The 22,273-nt window shown below is 37.1% G+C and overlaps 1 protein-coding gene across 1 annotated transcript in view; it reads right to left on the bottom strand.

The window, feature by feature from the left end:
- LOC145664622 (tRNA (cytidine(32)/guanosine(34)-2'-O)-methyltransferase-like) overlaps positions 1–22,034 on the bottom strand; it is a 44,321-nt gene extending 22,287 nt beyond the window's left edge. Inside the window, exons 1-3 of the mRNA XM_081731444.1 lie at positions 21,626–22,034; positions 14,499–14,568; positions 2,264–2,445 (exon numbers count right to left, since the gene is read on the bottom strand). Of these exons, the coding sequence (XP_081587570.1) occupies positions 2,264–2,445; positions 14,499–14,568; positions 21,626–21,746 (373 nt within the window). The 5' untranslated portion in view covers positions 21,747–22,034. The remainder of the gene's footprint in view (positions 1–2,263; positions 2,446–14,498; positions 14,569–21,625) is intronic.
- Between the last annotated feature and the right edge of the window lie 239 nt (positions 22,035–22,273).

Below are 22,273 nucleotides of genomic sequence, written 5' to 3'. Positions count from 1 at the left end.
AAAAATGTAGAAGAACTGAAAATTTACTCTATAAATTTATCTAGAGAATTTCTTACCAAGGCTAGTTACTTGTTAATGTTACACACAAAAATGAGAAACTTCTTGAAAACACTTTCTCAAAATATTATGAAACTAACCACTACTTTAAGTTTCCTACTTGGTAAAGATTTAATATTTTCTTTCATTTTCTTCTAGTATTTAGAAAGAACATATGCAAGTGCAGTGAAAAGTTCAACAAACAAGTACAGGAATAAAAAGATTCGAGTTCAGTTTTCTGCATCATAAGGACTGATGCGTTTGATTAGAGAGAACACAGCGCTTCAGAAGATGTACTTGTAGATAAAATAAACAAACTTACAAAGAAACAAATACTGTTTGTTAACCAAAAAGAAAAATAACTGATATAGACGTATATTAACACATCCAAATATATATATAATTACCTCAACTCAAATTCTTATTTCGATTATTCTTTGCATTTTCAAGCTTTCGTTTTGTCCTTGGAGCCTTGTTTACGAGGATAAAATCGGAATAAAGAAAACGAAAAGTTAACGGATTACGGAAATATGAAGGAATGAACCCAATAGGAAAGAATTATGTTCAATCTACTGCTGCGACTGACTCACGAAGTAGAGGTATGACTTGTAAAATGGGGACGCTAAAGTCTTGTGTCCTTGTTTGAAAAGAAAAAGCTGTCAAATTGTATTGGTGTCTTTATTATGACAGCACTCAATGTACTTTTCACTCACTGTCTCCGTGTTACATATCTCACGGGATAAAAGGCTATTACATGGATCACAATTAAAAACCAAGAGTCTACGAGGCAAAATGTATTTGCCTTGAAGTTACATAGGTACGACTAAAAGAAATTTAAAAGTGTGTGCCACAGAACATCTCAGAGACGCAAAAACAGTAGCAACAGATTTCAGGTATTTCGCAATATTCGAAAGAAACATGACAAAATATTGTGCATTTAAGAATTTTATTTGGAGTCAAAAATGAAATCGAAAGACGTTTTTGAAAATGTATTTATTACCTTGAAACAATCAAACCTTAATAGAGATAATGCTTGGTTTAATAACGAGTGGAAAACTGTGGAAAAAAAATCAAGTACTGTCACAATGAAAACACCATTGGCACCCTTCTTTTTCCATAGGAACTTAATACCTTATTGCGTCTAAAAGTACCTTAAACTTATTAAACTGATTCAGCAATCACTGTCATCCTCATCAGTGGCTTGAATTGCCTAGAGTTAAGCGAAAGAGATTGCACAGTTTACTACGTTATATTTTTTACCAATTTTATAAATAGGCGTCAAATTAAATATCAACTTGACAATCTCATTTCACACCAAACCGTACTGCCACTTGATGTGATGTGATTTGATTTTATTTGAGAGGACGACGTGGATTTACAGCTTAACGTGTACCACGCGCTCCCGCCGAGAATCGAACAGGGTCTCCTGAGCCAGAGGTACGCATGTTATCCACAATGCCACATGAGAGCTCTGTGTCCACTTGACGAGTGAATCCTTGCAACGGGCTAGACAAGGTGTTATTTATACTGCTCTTATTCCATGAGTCCATTTCTTTACATCTCCTTAATGTTTATACCTCTCTTACTCCTATTTTTATTCTCTGTGAATAATAAGACTCCAAACCGGAGAACCGAATGGCAGGGATTATTCAGGAATATGTGAAGTGATTCTAATATATATTGCACTAATTTCGAAACCCTCATATTAACGCTTCTTGTTATCGACTAAGCATTCTCTCTCTCTCTTTTTCTTTATTTCGCAAAACGTGTACCGGTAATCGACATTTAAGTATTTCAATGCAGAACTCTATCGAGCTCCTTCGTGGCTAAGCGGTTAGCGTACGCGCCTTTTGCGTGGGAGACCCGGGTTCGATTCCCGGCGGGAGCTCATGTGGTTCGGATTCCACGTTAATCAGTAGGTCCACGTCTCATATAGCTGCTGAACGGGACGTTAAAATCAACTCAACTCAACTCAACTCTATCCATCACAAATGTCACTGAAATATTAGAGTAAATTAATCATGAATTTTAGAATATATATTCGCAGTCGAAAGCAATTTGAGGAGATAACTGAGAGACTTGTTAACCTCCCGTCAGTTTTGTTTGTTTATATAAGGATACATCGTAATGTGCGTAGACAAGTTATTTTAGAAATAGCTGTTTCCATCTAAGAATTTATAGTGTTCAGTTTCACAGTAAGCAAAACACACTGCATCAGGTAACTTACCATCCGGAGCTCCGTCACACACCACTAAATCTGCCTTTTCTCCTTCAAAATGGCCAACGATTGCCTTCGCTGTGGAATCTAATGTTATATCTCCTTGAAGCTGAATTACATGAGGAATAGGTGCCATTTCCTGCAAATCTACAGCTACTATCTTTACAGCTGAAGGATCTGGTACATCTTTCCTAGGGAAGAAAGAAATTTACTTTAATATGTGCTTTTAGACAGCATAACGCTGTTACTTTGTTCCAAGAAATGTCCGCATTATGCAAAATCGCGTTGTGCGAGGTCTACTTACAATGAGTTTGAATTGTATTATTATCTTATTACATACAACACAACTTTGAATATATGTATACTGATTAGTGAGCTAATAACTTTAAAAATAGCCAACAGCTTACTGGGAACAGCAAATGATCACCAGTACAGATAAAATTTAAGCGTAGCACTTAAAATATTTGGAAGAAAAATTGACTGAGAAACGTAATTTGTTATACAAAGCGGTCCATTTACAATGATAGTAGTAAATATCTCACAAAACGTAAAAGGCAAAAAGGCTAAATTTTGCACCAACAATTATAGGGAGGGGGACAACGTTCCAGGTACTTTGCAATATCACTGGATGAAATGTTGCCAACCCAATATAAAGTTATGTTTTTTTTTTTTCAAATGGCACTACGTCAGATTATTACGTATTTCCAATCAACATGTCAAACGAAAACTTAAAATCCACATTTATTATCCAGTGTTGCAAACTAAGGATGTTATAGCATCACAAACATCCAAAATTTGGAAGCCTCTATCACACATACAGCACAACGGAGATGGACAAGATAATGCACATCGAAAGTACATTAGCGTTGGATGTCATGATCAATGTATGACTTGTTTCGAATGAATAGGTTACAAGGGATTGGAAATTTGATTTTTTTGAAAGGGTTTATTTCGAGAAAAAAATGCTAAGATAAGTATAATATCTATTTACTTGTATAATTTGCAATTGGCAAAGAAATCATTTTGCCATTTACAGCATTTCGATATCGCAAACCGTTCCGGATATAAAGTTGGCAACACTGTTTAAATCATGTAATTGTGAGAACTTGTAATTACAGCTTCTAAACACTATTGCTGTAATGCTGTAAAAGAGAAGGAAAACAAAAATCGTTTTAAATATTTTTCACGAATACGGATTTTCAGCAGTGTTGCGAACTTTACCAATGTTTATCATATCTCCGGAATGATTTGAGATATTGAAGTGATGTAAACGGGAAAATGATTTGTTTCCCAATTGCAAACCACACAGGTATTTGGATATTTTACTTATGGCTCATTCCATGTCAAATGAACCAATATCAGATTTTATGGTTGCCCTTACATCATGGATTTTCTTCATATTTTGTCTGTGGGTAGATACCCATGAGAAATGACCACAGGAATATTTGCAGATTTTTATCTCCTAAACGGACCTCAGGAAAAATAAATGAAAATCTGGCATTTTCCGAGACTTCTGCCGCGGAAAAATCGACATGTAATGTTAAACATTCTGTAACTCCCTTATTTTTCGGCCAATTGAAGTGTTTCTGGTGTCAAATTAAAGCTAATAGTCTCTACTATTCAGAACTACTGTTGAATCAGAAAAAGTGGTTCATAGAAAAGAGATACAAACTCTGAAACACAATTTATATGATTTATATGTGATTTGTGTAAAAAAAATCATATCTGCTAAATCAATGAAAACACAACCTCCACATTTTTACCTCAGATTCACCTAAATATGTATGTTCAATAGTGCAAAAATGAAAAGGGTGTTTTTTGTGGTTTGTCAGTAAGAAATTATAATGCAGGGACACGACTTATGGCACGTTATTAACATTTAACATTAACATGTTATTAACTATAGAAATGTTGCATTTTGTTGGAATGTTTACTACATTGGTTACATTTGGCTTGGTTGAGATGAACGCGTAACGTGCAAAAATTAATATATTGAAACATTATTTTATGAATACGGAAGGGTATCATAAATATTGAAGGAAGTCAATTGCAATGACATTCTCGCTCACTCACTCCCCATCACACATACCCACGTTACTATTACTAGTGGCTCTAAGGACCAGGTGCCTCACGTGAATTTCAAAAATTGCGCCGTATAGAGTGAATGGCCGCCATTTTGAAAAAGTTTGCCGCCATTTTGAAACTGTACATTGGATCACTTGATTGTTAGATACACTAAATTTTATGTCTTTTGCTTCTATTCTCAAAATTTCAAGTCAAAATACTGAAAATTACGACCTGGAGTGTAGATGGCCGCCATTTTAAAAATCGACCGCCATTTTGAAAGTTGACATTGCTCCACTTTAATGGTACGCACAGTAAATTGTATATGTCCCATGCTTCTATTCATAAAATTTCAAGTCGAAAACCCGAAAACCGCCCTATAGCGTGGATGGCCACCATTTTGAAAATCTGGCCGCCATTTTGAAATTTTACTTCTGTTCTATACTATAAAGCAAATTTCGAGCGTCTCACGGTTCTTACCTCAAAATTTCGTGTTAAAAGACTGGAAATTGCGCCGTAAAGAGTGGATGGCTGCCATTTTGAAATTTTACTTTTGATCACCGCCAAAATCTATACAGCAAGTTTAGGGTATCTCGTAGTCCTACCCTAAAAATTTCGTATTAAAATACCGAAAATTGCGCCCTGTAGCGTGGTACAGACAGACATACAAACAGACAGACACAGGAAAATCCAAAAGCAGATCGAGTCCAAGTAGGAGCCTCACTGACGTTCGGCAATTAGTTTATATATATATATATATATATATATATATATATATATATATATATATATATATATATATATATATATATATATATATATATATATATAATGTTACTGAGTGACTGTTATTTGGTATTTCGAATTTACTCTAATAATGTTACAAATGGAACCAGATGACCAGTGTTCGGTTTGCAGGCAGTATGAGGAATGTGAGGAAGTTCCAGACAGAAAAGTAACTTCCGTGTGTGATATGAAAGCAAGTGATGTGGAACTTATCAGACTTAGAGCCAAATGTTCTGACTTGAAATTTATTTGTGATTTCCATTTAAAGCAGTATTTATCTCTTTATGAAGGTAGGCAGAGAACATGCATTGATCCTTTTCTAAAGCATAAGAAAAGGGTAGTGAAAAGTTTAAAATCTATTTCGCTGGCATTTTCCAGAAGATGTACAGATATTGAACTAATTCCTGGCACAAAATTGTATATATCTTGCAGGAAAGCAGTGATAGCAAACAGCAGCAAATCGGACAGTGAAATCAACTTTGATTCTGATGACGCTTACGAACCAGATGAATCTGTCTCAGAAAAACCTAATAAAGCGTGTGAATTACTTAACTGTTCACCACTGAAAGCTACCAAAAAAAAAGTGGACAGAAGAGGCACATACTTAACACATAAGGCTAGTCGTCTTGCTGCCAGTTTCACAGGGTTAGCAGCAAACGCTTTTGGTACTGAAGGGCCCCAGTCCTGTAAGAATGAGGTGGATGAAGACAAAAAATGCAAGGATTGTGAAAGTCTGATGGAGAGACTTAGCGCAAAGTTTTCTGCCAGCAGTGTTGATGAGAAAGTCCAAATATTAACCCTTGTCCCTGAATCATGGAGTATTCAAGACACAGGGTCTTATTTCAATACCACTGTGTATTTAGCAAAAAAAGCAAGGAAAATATTACAAAATATCACGAAATTTTGAGGTAAGAACCGTGAGACGCTCGAAATTTGCTTTATAGTATAGAACAGAAGTAAAATTTCAAAATGGCGGCCAGATTTTCAAAATGGTGGCCATCCACGCTATAGGGCGGTTTTCGGGTTTTCGACTTGAAATTTTATGAATAGAAGCATGGGACATATACAATTTACTGTGCGTACCATTAAAGTGGAGCAATGTCAACTTTCAAAATGGCGGTCGATTTTTAAAATGGCGGCCATCTACACTCCAGGTCGTAATTTTCAGTATTTTGACTTGAAATTTTGAGAATAGAAGCAAAAGACATAAAATTTAGTGTATCTAACAATCAAGTGATCCAATGTACAGTTTCAAAATGGCGGCAAACTTTTTCAAAATGGCGGCCATTCACTCTATACGGCGCAATTTTTGAAATTTACGTGAGGCACCTGGTCCTTAGAGCCACTAGTAATAGTAACGTGGGTATATGTGATGGGGAGTGAGTGAGCGAGAATGTCATTGCAATTGACTTCCTTCAATATTTATGATACCCTTCCGTATTCATAAAATAATGTTTCAATATATTAATTTTTGCACGTTACGCGTTCATCTCAACCAAGCCAAATGTAACCAATGTAGTAAACATTCCAACAAAATGCAACATTTCTATAGTTAATAACATGTTAATGTTAAATGTTAATAACGTGCCATAAGTCGTGTCCCTGCATTATAATTTCTTACTGACAAACCACAAAAAACACCCTTTTCATTTTTGCACTATTGAACATACATATTTAGGTGAATCTGAGGTAAAAATGTGGAGGTTGTGTTTTCAGTGATTTAGCAGATATGATTTTTTTTTACAAAAATCACATATAAATCATATAAATTGTGTTTCAGAGTTTGTATCTCTTTTCTATGAACCACTTTTTCTGATTCAACAGTAGTTCTGAATAGTAGAGACTATTAGCTTTAATTTGACACCAGAAACACTTCAATTGGCCGAAAAATAAGGGAGTTACGTAATTTTTAACATTACGTGTCGATTTTTCCGCGGCAGAAGTCTCGGAAAATGCCAGATTTTCATTTATTTTTCCTGAGGTCCGTTTAGGAGATAAAAATCTGCAAATATTCCTGTGGTCATTTCTCATGGGTATCTACCCAAAGAAAAAATATGAAGAAAATCCATGACAAAAGGGCAAATGGCATTGGTTCATTTCACATGGAATAAGCCTTATATAAGCATTTTTTTTCAAATAAAGTGTTTTAAAAAATTCAGATTTTCAAGCCTTTGTAACCTTGTTTCTGTTTATTCGAAACAAGTCAAACCATGATCATGATATCTAACGCTAATGTACTTTCGATGTGCACTATTCTGTCCCTCTCCGTTGTGTTGTATGTGTGATAGAGGCTTCCAAACTTTGGATGTTTGTGATATTACAACTTCTGACAATAAGTTCGGTGAATGATCCCGTAAATAGAAAGTAGATACAATATGAATTAAACTTACCTTACTATCCTTCGAAGTAGTCTCCCCCCGCAACTATGCAACGCTGAGCTCAGGAGTCCCGTCACGTTTCGTTGGATGTCTGGAATATCGTCAAATCTCTTTCCTTTCAGCGCGAGTTTGAGGCGTGGGAACAGGAAGAAGTCGGGAGGATTCAGATCTGGCGAGTATGGTGGATGGTCAATTTGGGCCAGTAATTACCTGACGATACTGGCTGTGTGAGGGCGAGCATTGTTGTGAACCAGAAACCATGAATCTTGTCATGAGCACTGGGGTTGTACCCTTTGTACATGTTTCATGAAACGTCTCAAAATTTCAACGTACATAGCAGCATTCAATGTTGTTCCCTCTGGTAGAAATTCCTTGTAGATTATGCCATTAATGTAAAAAAAAAAAAGTATAACAGACTTAGTTTGCAACATTAAATAATAAATGTGGTATTTTAAGTTTTCATTTGACATGTTGATTTGAAATACGTAATAATTTGACGTAGAGCCATTTGAAAAAAAGCATAACTTTATATTTGGTTGGCAACACTATTTATCTAGTGATGTTACAAAATATCTAGGACGTTGTCCCCCTCCCTATAGTTTCTTGGTGCAAAATTTCGCTTCTCTGCCTTTTATGTTTTCTAAAATATTTACTACTATCATTGTAAATGGACCACCCTACACTATGTGATCAAAAGTATCCGGACACTCGACTGAAAATGACTTACAAGTTCGTGGCGCCCTCCATTGGTACAGCTGGAATTCAATATGGTGTTGCCCACCCTTAGCCTTGAAGTCAGCTTCCACTCTCGCAGGCATACTTTCAATCAGGTTCTGGAAGGTTTCTTGGGGAATGGCAGCCTATTCTTCACGGAGTGATGAAGTGAGGAGAGGTATCGATGTAGGTCGGTGATGTGTGGCACGAAGTCGGTGCTCCAAAGCATCCCAAAGGTGTTCTATAGGATTCAAGACAGGACTCTGTGCAGCAAAGTCCATTACAGGAATGTTATCGTCGTGTAACCACTCCGCCACAGGCAGTGCAGTATGAACAGGTGCTCGATCGTGTTGAAAGATACAATCGCCATTCCCGAATTGCTCTTCCACAGTGGGAAGCAAGGTGCTTAAAACATCAATGTAGGCCTGCGCTGTGAGGGTGCCACGCAAAACAACAAGGGGAGCAAGCCCCCTCCAAGAAAAAAACGACCACATCATAACACCACCACCTCTGAATTTTACTGTTGGCACTACACACGACAGATGACGTTCACCGGGCATTCGCCATCCCCACACCCTGCCATCGGATCGCCACATTCTGTACCGTGATTCGTCACTCCACACAACGTTTTTCCACTGTTCAATCGTCCAATGTTTACGCTCCTTACACCAAGCGAGGCGTCGTTTGGCATTTACCTGCGTGATGTGTGGCATATGAGCAGCCGCTCGACCATGAAATCCAAGTTTTCTCACCTCACGCCTAACTGTCAGAGTACTTGGAGTGGATCCTGATGTAGTTTGGAATTCCTGTGTGATGGTCTGGATAGATGTCTGCCTATTACACTTTACGACCCTCTTCAACTGTCGGCGGTCTCTGTCAGCCAACAGACGAGGTCGGCCTGTACGCTTTTGTGCTGTACTTGTCCCTTCACGTTTCCACTTCGCTATCACATCAGACACAGTGGACCTAGAGATGTTTGGGAGTGCGGAAATCTCGCGTACAGACTTCTGACACGAGTGACACCCAATAACCTGAACACGTTCGAAGTCCGTGAGTTCCGCGGAGGGCCCCACTCTGCTTTGTCAGATGTCTAATGACTACTGAGGTTGCTGATAATGAGTACGTGGCAGTAGGTGGCAGCACAATGCACCTAATATGAAAAACGTATGTTTTGGGGGGTGTCCGGATACTTTTGATCACATAGTGTATATATATAAAAGTCTGACCCCGGGTCATTTGTTCGAAAACGGTTGGGTAGATGGAAAAATCAGCGAAGATGTATTCCATTACTTTTAGGGGCACACGATTTGAGTGAAAAAGTGTTGTCCCAGAGTCCCCTGGGGGAGGGTCTCAGATGGAGTCCAACTCAAAATTTTCAAATGGCAAGGGGGTCAAGTAGTAACTTATATCGTTGTTAAGCTATTGTTAAAAGAAAAAAGATAGTACCAGTCCCGAGTCCCTACATGAACCCTGTGCAAAATAGCGGTCGGTCAAAATGTCAATACAGTGTGCATTGCAGATTCTATGGCCATCCTTAGCAATCTGAAACAGTGAATCAGACGTCAAAAGCAAACAACACGTGTCGCATCATTTCAAATGAGTTTCATCTCAAACGTATGTCATATTTTATGTCGTGCGCAAGATCTGAATAAAAAATATTGTTATAGCACGACTCTCCAAAAATAATAATGTCGTCAAAAATATCGATCAATCATGCTTCGTACTACGACGTTTTACTAGTAATGAGTGCGAAATCACTACGTAAGACACATGGATTTTCAAATTATACGAAACTGATGTTGGAGGTATTGAGCTCAACTCTGTTAGCCATCGGAGTACGATATACTGTAGGTTTAGTGTAGAAAGATTCGAAGAATTGCACACAGAAAGAAATAATATGAGATTAGGCTTTAAACCAACATTCCGTACAAACAGGAACTGAAAATCCTATTTTGTGCTTCGTGCGGAAGAGAGTTTGCTTCTGCGCCTGTGTAGCCACACTGTTTCGTTTGCGTGTTAGTCAGCAACATCAACAGTTGCGTCAGTAAAGCATTGCCTGTACGCATTAATAGGTGTGTTTTTGCTTTAGTTTCAAGAAACAAAATCGAAACATTTACACTTTCATTTCTTATGTAATTTCGCGCTTTGTTTTCGCATTTACCGGTCATACGATGCTACGCTCAGCGGAAGGGAAAGTGGAAATAATTTTCCTTTGTGGGGAATGTGGTTGAAACTGCAGAGCAACCTCTAGAAGGTTCACTGAATTATTTCCTGACCAACCAATTGATCACAAGTCGTATCCGATTTAGTACAGACATTTCGCGAAAAACAAAGTGTAAAAGATCGGTCACGCTCTGGTCGACCTCAAGTGGATGAATGCACAGTACTGGAAGTTCTTAGGAACGCTATTATAACACCCCAGGAACCCTTGAGTGAAATGAGTGCCTCCTTGGACGTTCCCAAATCCATAATCGGCCAAATTCTGAGAAAACATTCGTTTCATCCATATAAAATGCACATTACTCACGAGGTCAGTGAGGATGACTTTGATCGTCGTCTTGAGTTTTGTGAAGTAATGACGGCACGAATCGCTGTAAATAATCAGTTTGTACACAACATTAATTTCAGCGACGAAAGCACATTCTTACTTAATGGACGTGTTAACACCTAAAATGTGCGTTACTGGAGCGATGCAAATCCCCATATTTTAAGAGAAGGACATACTCAAGAACCACAAAAAGTAAATGTTTGGGCTTGAATTTCAGGAAACCACATCATAGGGCTTCTGTTCATTGATGGCACTTTAACTGAGGAAAGATATTTAGATCTGCTCGTAAATCTAATAGCCCTTCTCATTACAATGGTTATTGAAACTGCTACGACTGAAGAGGGCGAGCCAGAATTTGATGCAGAAGGAATTATATTTCAAGTGGATGGTTGTCCTGCACATTATGATCGCACTGTGCGTCAGTATCTGGATCATAGATTCCCAAACAGATGGATTGTTAGGCGAGGAGCAATTGAGTGGCCGGCTCGATCCCGATTTATCTCTAAATGACCTTTTCTTATGGGGACATCTGAAAACTGTAGTCTACAGAAGGCAACCAACTTCATTGCTGGAATTAAGGACCCGAATTACTACAGCTTGTCGGGAGATACCACCACTACTTTTGAGCACGCACGTCAGAAATTTGAAGATCGTTTATATTATTCTTAGGAGGTGAATGGTGCACAATTTCAGCATTTATTATGCTAAAGTTCAATCCAGTATTACACCACGTAATTGTACTCGGAATTTGATCATAGCGGGGCAAGAGAAATGTGAAGAATGGCCTCTGCATCTACATATACTCAAACGACACAAACATAGACGAGGATTTTACGTACCTGATTCAGATATTTCGAACGACACTCCACTTCACATACCTTTCTATTTATAAATAAATTGAGTTGAACACCACTTGGGACTCTAAGGCACGCCCTGGGGCTTTTTTTTTTTTTTTTTTTCACGATAAGTATTGTACTTTTGAAACGATGAGAATGTGTTTGTCTCGTTTCACACCTGATTTCCTGTTGTAGCTATATATGGGTGGCTACAGACATTTCAATGGAAACTGTGTTGACATTTTGACCGACCGCCATTTTGCACAGGGTTCGTGTAAGGACTCGGGACTGGTACTATCTTCTTTCTTTTAACAATACCTTTCCAACGATATACTACTTGACCCCTTTGCCATTTGAAAATTTTGAGTTGGACCCTACCTGGGACCCCTAGGGGACCCAGGAGCAACACCTTTTCACTCAAATCGTGTACCGCTAAAAATAATTGGGATACGTGTTCGCTGATTTTTCCATCTACCCAACCGTTTCCATATATATATATATATATATGACTTACTTGTTTTGAGAAATATTCTATTCTGCAAAGTTCCGAATACTGTTCTAAATATGTCTGCAACAGATGTTATACACATATAAAAGAAACATTGTGAAAAGAATATGAGACGAAAATAAATGTAAAACTGGAATGAAGGAAGCTGTAAAAATTACAGAATTCAGAGAGAGGAAAGTAAAACAGATGACTAGTTTTTGGTATCTAGGTAGCGTTCTTAATGAAGATCTCAAATGTGAACGGAGAATAGAAAAAGGATAATAATAGCAAAACAGTTTTAAGAAAAAGCTTATTATATGGGTCACTGAACGATGGTATACAAAGATGATTTATCAAATGTTAAGTATTCTATTATGCGAACAACAAAAATGGTCATTATGAAAACGCAATGGAAAGGAACCAGACTTCTCCAAAATTTGTATGCTGAAGTTAATGAAGTCGCTGCTGAATAGAACGAAAAATCAATGAGAGGAATTTGGAATAACAAAGGAGCAAAAAATAACCGGATAGGTTAAAAAGAGACACCGTGGGGGAAGAAATTGTATTCTGAGGGATGTGGTATAACACTACCGCGTACCTTATATTTTAGGAGATATGTGAAACATTTACACTTTTTTGATTCTGTCTGTAAAAGTTTCTTGTACAATTTCAACAACTTATTCTGTGGCCTTGTTCACTAGGTTGTTACTAGGAACACTAATCAGTTTACAAATAGATCTTGTACTTTAGGTGTAACGGTTCTAAAAATAACACTTAACACTTCTTGATAAACTGGTTGTTTACGTAGAACTTTACGCCGATCTCTTTATGAAAGAATTGAAGATCTAAAGACTCCTCTAACAATATAAGTCTCTTTCTTAGACACAGCTTCATTTTTTGATATAAATTATACATATAACTTTTAACATCTACTCAAAAATTTAACGAAATAAATGTTTCCCTTACCTTCTTGAAATTTAGGTTGAAAATGCGTCAATTCATGTCTTTCAATAAATATGGTGTATTTTTACTGATCGATGATGTAGTATGCATATTCAATATTTCAAAAGACAAAAGATTTTTACCTAAACAGTCCTGTGTTACTTTAACGCAAAAAGTTTCAGGACTTACTTGATCCCTTCTCCTCAATGAGCAGTATTCCTCCACGCTTCTCAACTCATGACATAATGACTGGATTTATCACTCTTGAGAATCCCATTACTCAAGTTCTGCAACTTTCACCACGATCCCGGGTTCGATTATCAGTGAGAACACTCGGTTGAAAAGGTGTAACAGCTTTTTAAGACCAGCCAACCTGAGTAAGGTTTTTTTTTTTTGGGGGGGGGTTCCTCATTCACACAATTCATTTCCTTCCTTCCCGATTCCCAGAATAGACGTCATCCCTCATACCTCCGTCATACCTGACGAGCTTAAGACTATAGATGCTGGTAATGCACAGAAATATGAATAAATTATTGGTGGGCACAAAAACAGATTTTTGAAAATTTTCAAAAAACCGGTTTCGGTTTCTTCCAAAATGTGTTCTATTTCTGACCAGAATAGTGTTTCGTTGTTCTCCGAAACCGAATCCGTTTCCACAGAAATAGTTTTATGTGTTTTCCAAGTTTTCACCGAAACCAGTTGTAACGTACGAGTTTAAGACAGCTTCGGTGAAAACCGAGCCGGTTTTAGAGAAAACCGAAATGTCGGTTTTTCTAGAAACCAGTTTCCGGTTTTATAAAAACCGGTTTTGCCCATCCCTAGAATAAATCAATTTTTGCCAATTTTATTCTTACGACAGAATATTTTCCCCAGTGCCTTAGATGCTATTGTAGCATCAGAAAAAGTACTTCTAGAAACGCTCTCAAATTCGAAATAGCATATGATTTTCCCATTTACATTTAAAGTTTTCAATATATTAAATTAATTTGTGAGATTGGTCTTTCTACAATTCAGATTTCCTAGATAGTCTATTCCTTTAGTTGTTAGTTTATCAGCGCGGCGGAAAATTATTTCTAAGGAAGAGGCAAGAGAAGCCTTGGAACAATTGTTTTGAAATTAACATAACGATCTTGAGATACAATGTCTGTACCTTTTTAAATATGATACATCTTGTTAAAACAATCACTTGATCTGGTATTTGTTATCTTAAATCAATAACAGATTTGTACAAAAAATAGGAAGAGCTTCCCTAACGTAAACAATGTATTAGCGACTATGTGTTCTATAGTTGCTATCCGAGCTATGTGGAATTAGAATTGTACCAGCTTTCATCAACTGTAACACATCATAATATAAGTAGAGTTTTTGCATTAGATGGCCTGAAACGATAAATAAAAACGTAATTATTCTTCTTTTTAAAATTACAACACAACATAAATTCATGCACCATTTATTATTGAACATAATATTAATAATCAGTTTCTCTTACCTTAACCTGTCCGCTAATACTTGACTCCAGCTTCCTGGAGCTGCACATAAGTCCACTGCACGAGTAACCCCTGCAAAATTGAAAATATACACTGTATTAACATCAGGGTGGATTGATTTAAATCAGTCTGATTTAAATCACGATTTTAATCAAGATTTAAATCACTTGATTTTTTTAATAAAAATCGTTGATTTAAATCAAATTTCGAAATAAATTAATTTAAAGTGAAAATAAGTAAAACCCCGTTTCTGTTCTGTTATTACGATTATGGAATGCAGTGGCGTATTTACGATTTTGTTTCGGGAGGGGCTTTGCTAACTTTTGGGGGGGGGCTTTGCCTGAAAGTGTGAATATTCTGCGAGATATTTCATATACTTTACTATAGTAAATTAGATTTCGGGGGGGCTTAAGCCCGGAAGCCCCCCCCCTAAATACGCCACTGCTCCAATGTATGTACAACACAGTATGAAAACGAGTATCATGCAGAGGATGATTAGGGAAAATCCCGTTTTGAACGGGTAACGGGAGAATCCTGCTTTCTTCTCTTCGTAACATAGGGTTTTTAAATCGTTAACTATTCCAACGGAGAAATCACCATGGACATTTAAGACAAAAATTCTTTTATGTCCACGTCTATTTGTTTGTTTCCAAATAATAGGGGCGTATGAAGAGGGGCCCGATCCCCTTTCCGAAACAATAAATAAATAAATAAATAAATAAAACTTTAGGCGAAATTTATGTACTAAATACATAGAACGAAGTTCCTCGGGATCGTAATACGGCAAATTTTGGATGTGTTAAAATATCGAATAATACTTTTGATAAAGTGGATTCTTTCAAATATCTAGGATCAATATTTAAAACAGACGAAAAGGATATCTACAAAGAAATTAAATGTCGACTAAAAGCAGAGAATTCGTGTTATTATTCAGTTCAAAATCTCTTGTCGTCACGGGGGCCGCGGTGGCTCAGTGTTAGAGCGTTCACCTCTGGTGCTAGGGGTCCCGGGTTCGATCCCAGCCCCCGCCAAGTGAACTTTGTGGTGGACAAACACCGTGTGCGTGGGTTTTCTCGGGGTTCTCCCGTTTCCTCCCACTTTCTTCATTCCACCATTTCATTCATTACTCATCATCACCGTCTCCTTTAGCCTAACCGGCATAACCGTGGGACGTAAACCTCAAAGATTTCATTTCATTTTTCTTGTCGTCACGAATTCTGTCCAGGAATTTGAAGATTAAAATATATATGCTTGTTGTTCTCAGGGTGTCTAGAAGGAAGCATAATCAAATTCCCTGAGTTTCCCTGACAAAATTATAATTTTCCCTGACTCTGTCATTCTTTTTTTCTTAGTAACTCATGAAAAGTAACTTATATTTAAATCATGAAAATGAAATCTTTCAGTTTTACGTCCTACGATTATGCCAGTTAGGCTAAAGAAGACGGTGATGATGAGTAATGAATGAAATGAAGAAAGCGGGAGGAAACGGGAGAACCCCGAGAAAACCCACGACCACGGTGTTTGTCCACCACAAAGTTCACACGGTGCAAGCTGGGATCGAACCAGGGAACCCAAGCACCAGAGGTGAACGCTCTACCAGTGAGCCACCGCGCCCCCAACTTATATTTAAAGTGAACTGTAAGTTTTCACCATTGTTTATATGCTTATACAATATTGTACAGACGTACAAACGAACCAATTCATTTACCTGTAATTTATGACTATTTTAGTGGCATTTCTTCACCCCTCACAGCCTGGGAAACATTTTTTCCTGATACACAATGAAATTCCCTGACATTTTCCCTGACCCTGCAAATTCCCTGACTTTCCCTGACTGGTAGACACCCTGCTTCTGTATGGTTGTGAAACATGGTCGCTTACTATGAGGGAAGAACGTAGACTGAAAGTATTTGAGAACAAGATCCTGACGACATTCAGATGAATATTCAGACCCAAGAGAAGCGGGAATGGGGGAAACTTCATAACGAGGAATTACTTAATTTTTACGGTTTATCAAACATTGCTAGAGTCATCAAGTCTAGGAGACTCAGGTGGGCAGGTCATGTAGCCAGGATGGAAGAAAATAGGAACACTTTCAAATTCTTAACTGGAAGACCAATCGGAAAACTACCATTAGGAAGATCTAGGCGCAGATGGGATGACAATATTAAGATGAATCCAGCAGAAATAGGAATACAAAATAGAAACTGGATCCAGTTGGCTAAGGATAGAAGTCAGTGGAGCGTTTCCGTGAACGCGGCATTGAACCTCCGGGTTCCATAGGCCATAGAGTTAAACAGTTAATTTTGGGCGAAATTTATGTACTTTACATGTATTTCGTGCCGCTGGATAGTTTCGATGTTTTAAAAAATATACTCCTGCCAAATATCAGGAACTTTCGTGAAAAGAAAAGTGTTATGTTGATAAACGTTGCTGTACGTTTTTTCCTTAATGCTTAAGAAATATTGTTTCGGATTGAAATAGGTTAACGATTGAGGATTAATCCGAAATTAAACCAAAATACTTTCACTTAAATGGCATAATTGTCATTTAATATTAATTCCTAATGTTTTTTCTCCAGTTCGCGACTTGTATTATACGAGGAGAAAGATTTGATTTAAATCAAAAAAATCGATTTAAATCAAAAAAATCAACAAAAATGATTTTTATTAAAAAAATCATGATTTTTTTCCACCCTGATTAACATTAGACAAATTATATAAATCTTATATGCATGTAAAACATGCAAATAAACTATCACGAAGTTTTAATTTAATTATACGGACCTGCCTGCTATTAGTAGGAAATACAAAAGAATTATGAAAATATCAATATTTTATGTACACACTACGCTATGAAACCTTTAAACGAGAGACAAATGGCATTTCATTTATTTTTGTAACTATGAAGCCATAAATACAAAATGGAAAAGTTATACAATGCAGAACTCCACAATAACTACAAGTACCGAATGCTATGGATAACACACACCTATGAATTTGATACACATAAAATGGGCGATTATGATTTTGCCACTTAGCCTAATTGTTTTTCCTAGTATCACGAAGAACGGACGGAAATTAGAGACTTAGTCACTTTAATTTCAAAGTTTCGTTCTAACTTATGTCAAAGAAGGGAAAATTTGGTGCAAGTCAAGAGTAAAATATAAATATCGGTTAACTCCTACTTGTTTACATCATTCATTACTCATCATCACCGTCTCCTTTAGCCTAACCGGCATAATCGTAGGACGTAAAACTCAAAGATTTCATTTCATTTTCACTTACCCATACCCATCATCACTAATGTACCATGTGTGGGAAAAATTGAAAATGAAGCGAAATTGGGTACATAGGCTTTAAAAGAAAATGTTACAAAGTATAAAAGTTCTCACCTTAAGAACAGTGGCTCACCTCGTGCCTCCACGTTGTTTTTACTTTAATTGAATACAGTAATAAAAATGGTGCTGATGACATTCCCAGAGAAGCAGGAAATATTCAGTTAAAGTAATAAACAAAGAAGCACAAGATGAGCCACTTTTCTTACAAATATGTACCCTATAGTTTCTTTAAGTGATGAGAAATTGTTACCTTATTGATTTTCAAGGCCTTTAGTTTATAGATGTGATATCAATTATATAATAATACTGATTTTGGCGTATTGTGCCGATTGACAATATTAATTGGTACTAGAGGATGAGTAGGTATCATGTCGCTGGTGAAAGTCGTGGAGCAGACGACACCATCAAACATTGTAATGGTACCAGTGAGTGAGAGTCCCTTACTGTGTTTAAATGTCTATATTAGATTAGGGTATTTAAAAAGTTACAGATTTAAGGAAAGAAAGGTATCTCGGTAAGTCTTTACTTTGACTCCAACTGTGACTTTAATCGGTTCTTATAGGTTCAGTTACTTCCTGGAACTGTTTGTGCGTGAGTCACTTGTTAGAACTGTTCGTGCCTTTGGTGTGACGTCTTAGTTCATATTTTTCCCACTAGGTGTTTGTGTAGTCATATGGTAGTTGGTTAGTGTGATGTCACATGTTCTGTGTGCATGTATGTGTGTGCTGCTGTTTGTGGCATGCGGGAAGCGCGTAATTGAATTGGTTGAATTGAGTTAGAGAAAACCTATCATAGTTGTGGTCTAAACTGAAGATATTTTCGACGTATTGTAAAAGTGGACGTTTATTGGTTTCTTGTTTGTAATAATAGCAAATGTGCTCGGTTTAATAAAACGACGTGTGTGCGGAAAGGAACATTTTTCAGTAATGTTGAGTATTGTGCATGTGTTCTTGGTATCTTATTTTTTCGTGTGTGGAATCAGCAGTTATGAGTTCATTATTCATGAGTGTTCTCCTATGGCGAAATGGTGAGTGTTTTCTTTTTTTAATTCATATTATGTTTATTCTTGATTTGTTTTGCATTTGAGTATTAGGCAAAGAATTTGGTTTGCTGCTGCTTGTCCTATTGTCTTGTTGAGATGTAATTTTTTTTTTCTTTGTCATGCACTGATTTATGATTAGAGACGAGTGTTTTTTTTTTTTAAATTTTTCCCTTCTTATCTTAGCTTTATAGTAGTGGTGTGATTATTTATTATTATTTTGGATGTTTTTATGGTACTTGAGCGGGGGTTTGGGGGGCGGTAGCCCCCCATTTAGATCTGAAAATTCATAGTCACCGCTTCACCTGAATTGATGTTTAGTAACATTGTGGCCCTTGTACTTATAGTATAATTCTTAACATCGTACATTACTTTCACTGTGTTAGTAATTGTAATCGATTCATGTGATCTGGTTCCGGGAGCAGTTTAGGAATGATTCCTAAACTGCTCCCGGAATCGAATCACATGAATCGGTTGAAGTCACTGTTTTGCTCAAAGTAAAAATTTGCCGGTATCTCTCCTGGCACTGAATGGTGCAGCGTAGAGTAGTCGATACTGTGATTTCACGATGATTTCCGTCCTCGTAGCTAGCTAATCAAGATAAAGCTGTTGAAAGAAAAATGCAATGAAATCGCAGTATCGACTATTAAGTTTTTGTCCCACGATTATGCCGGTTAGGCTAAAGGAGACGGTGATGATGAGAGATGAGTGAAATGAAGAAAGTGGGAGGAAACGGGAGAACCCCGAAAAAACCCACGAGCACGGTGTTTGTCCATCACAATGTCCACACGGCACGATCGAACCAGGGACCCCAAGCACCCGAGGTGAACGCTCTACCACTGAGTCACCGCGCCCCAAAGCTGTTGAAAGTCACTTATCTGACAATGATTTCATTCAATTGGATATAGATTAGTGGTTATTTACAATAATTTCTACACATGCATAATATTCTTCTAATTATTATTTTAGCTGATATATTATACATTTAACATTATGATTTGAATCCTTTTCAATAGTTTTTTTTTGATCAGGGTGCATATCTTCAGTGCATGAAGTCTAAGATTCGATTCCCGATGAAATGCATGGAACACCACTCTACACTGAAGGTCTTAATCCTACACAGTCTTCTTCCTGACAAAGGAGATAAATACAAAAAGCCATACGTTCATTTTTTAAATTATTCTACCGAACTTCTTTACTTACGTATCCCACGTGACTCCCGCGTCATTCTGCAAGCAACTGGTTTAAAAGTAAATTTGTTTATAGTATAACCTAGTATAAATTGGTCCGTGGCAAATCCACTAACAGAAGCAAATTGCAGAGTGAACATGTATTACTGTGGGCTAGATAGATGATTTTCAGTGAAATGTTAATTCTTACTTGTTTCTGGTTTTCCCTCCCCTTCAACTGCGAGTGAGATTAACGCGTTGTCCAGTATACATTCAATTGAAAAGAATTTGATTCTCTGCGTGTTTGTGATAGTCTCTTTACCAAATGGGTAGGTCGCCGTTGTAACTTATTGCAAAACAGTGTAGCGATAATTTGCGAAAGTTTTACTCTTTAGACATGTGTTCCTATAGGTGGTACTAAATTTGACCTATATAATTATATCACAGGCCAACACCGAAACTTGTGCTCCCTCTGGGAAATGGAACGGAGACGACTACATGTATAACAGGCATGGAACGCATATGCCTAGCACGGCCAATACATTACCATTGGTGCTGATTTAAAATTAGGCCTACCTGTCATTAAAATGTTAATTTTACGGTTAAAATGAGTGAACTCATATGAAAGAGGGTCAATGTTCCGTTAAGGGGGTCCAGTGTCTTTGACACCACTTCCCTCTTCTCATTTAGCCGCAATAAAGACAGAAAGCAACGTGCCCTGCGGGCCTCTCCCGCTTTCACTTGCTAAGGCTCGCTCGGCAATACTATGTGAATTAAATATTAAACTTTGGTACAGAAAGGAACGAACGTAGCTACTAATATATAGAGGACCTGCTCTAGAAGCTTCCCCTAAAAATCGATGATTTTTAAATGTTTGTAGCTGTTATTGTGCTTTTTGTCGAAAACAAGACGGAGACCAACTTCGGAATATATGCCCAATATAGGGTAATTTCTTGTTTCTGAGTAAGTATACCAGCTGGAGCGGGTATTGTAGTTAACCCGAAAATAGGAATGCAACATGTCTTAAGAAATCATTTGAGGCACGAAAAGTGAGTTAAAATTTTAAGTTGACTGAGTATTTGTAAACTTGCATATTATCATTTTGGCATATATTCCGAAGTTGGGCGTCCGCTTTCGTCAAGTTTTTTCACTGTTATCTCGTTTCCACACTTTCTGCAATTTATTATTAGGTTCATTAATCAGTGCTGTTCACAAACTTACAAAAGATTTTGCTCGTTATCAATGTATTCCTTCACAAATGTTAAAACTGCTAGTTCATTGCCCTTGTACATTCGCCATGTTGATAACATAAATGCTAGTTTCTTTCCCACAATGCAACTGTTCGGTTACCTTGCGCCAAGTAGTTCCCTCCGCTCGCCATATAGTCCCATGTTTATAACCGCTTATATATAACAAATAAACAGAGTTTTCGAGACTCTTATATATTATCAAGCACACAAACGATCAAATTATCCAAATATTTCCTGTAAATTTTAAAAATTTCGCTGGAAACGGACGCCCAACTTTGGAATTTAACCCATCATTTTATAGTACTATCTTGTAAGATCAGGGATCTCATACCTTCAAATAAATTGAAGTGGTCGTTTAGATGAATAAGTTTATATGCGCTTCTCGCTCTCCATCCTTCTTCCTTTGCTAGACGGTAATACACATCACGTTTGTCTTTGGATGATCTTCCCATTGCAAGTTTATTGCTGTACTTCAAAACTAAAGTTCTGTGATAAAAGTTAAGTTCCTCAACCTAGCTCGATATCCCCTGCACGACATTCACAACACATGAACAATAAAAACAAAACAACCAGAATGGATATCCAATTTGGAAAATTTCTGCTTCTGTTTAATTGTATTTCTGAGGATATAAACTTTTTAAACATAATCATTTACATATTTTTACTTGTATAAACACAAACATTAAGAATAGTTTTTCTTCATTATTTTCGATTCTTTTTTTTTTCCTTCACCTCAGTGGTGCCAGTTCGAATAGTGTTGCCAACACTCAACGTAAAAAAGTGGCTAAAATCAACAGGTAAAAATGGCCAGAAATGGCTTGAAAAAAGCAAGCTTCCGCTCTGTGAGACAAAGATAAATGAATCCGAATTCTATAATAACAAAATTAAAGCAAATCTCCTCTCACAGAGATAAATATCATCATCTTCTTCAGGTTAAGGCGAAGCCTCTTTTGTCTCGGTTGTTTGTACTGGGCTGCTT

This window comes from Thermobia domestica, chromosome 11, assembly GCF_964235325.1.
Source record: "Thermobia domestica chromosome 11, izTheDome1.hap1.1, whole genome shotgun sequence".
NCBI lineage: Eukaryota > Metazoa > Arthropoda > Insecta > Zygentoma > Lepismatidae > Thermobia > Thermobia domestica.
The sequence above is the reverse complement of the archived record's forward strand: the minus strand, read 5'-3'. Positions and strand labels throughout refer to the sequence as shown.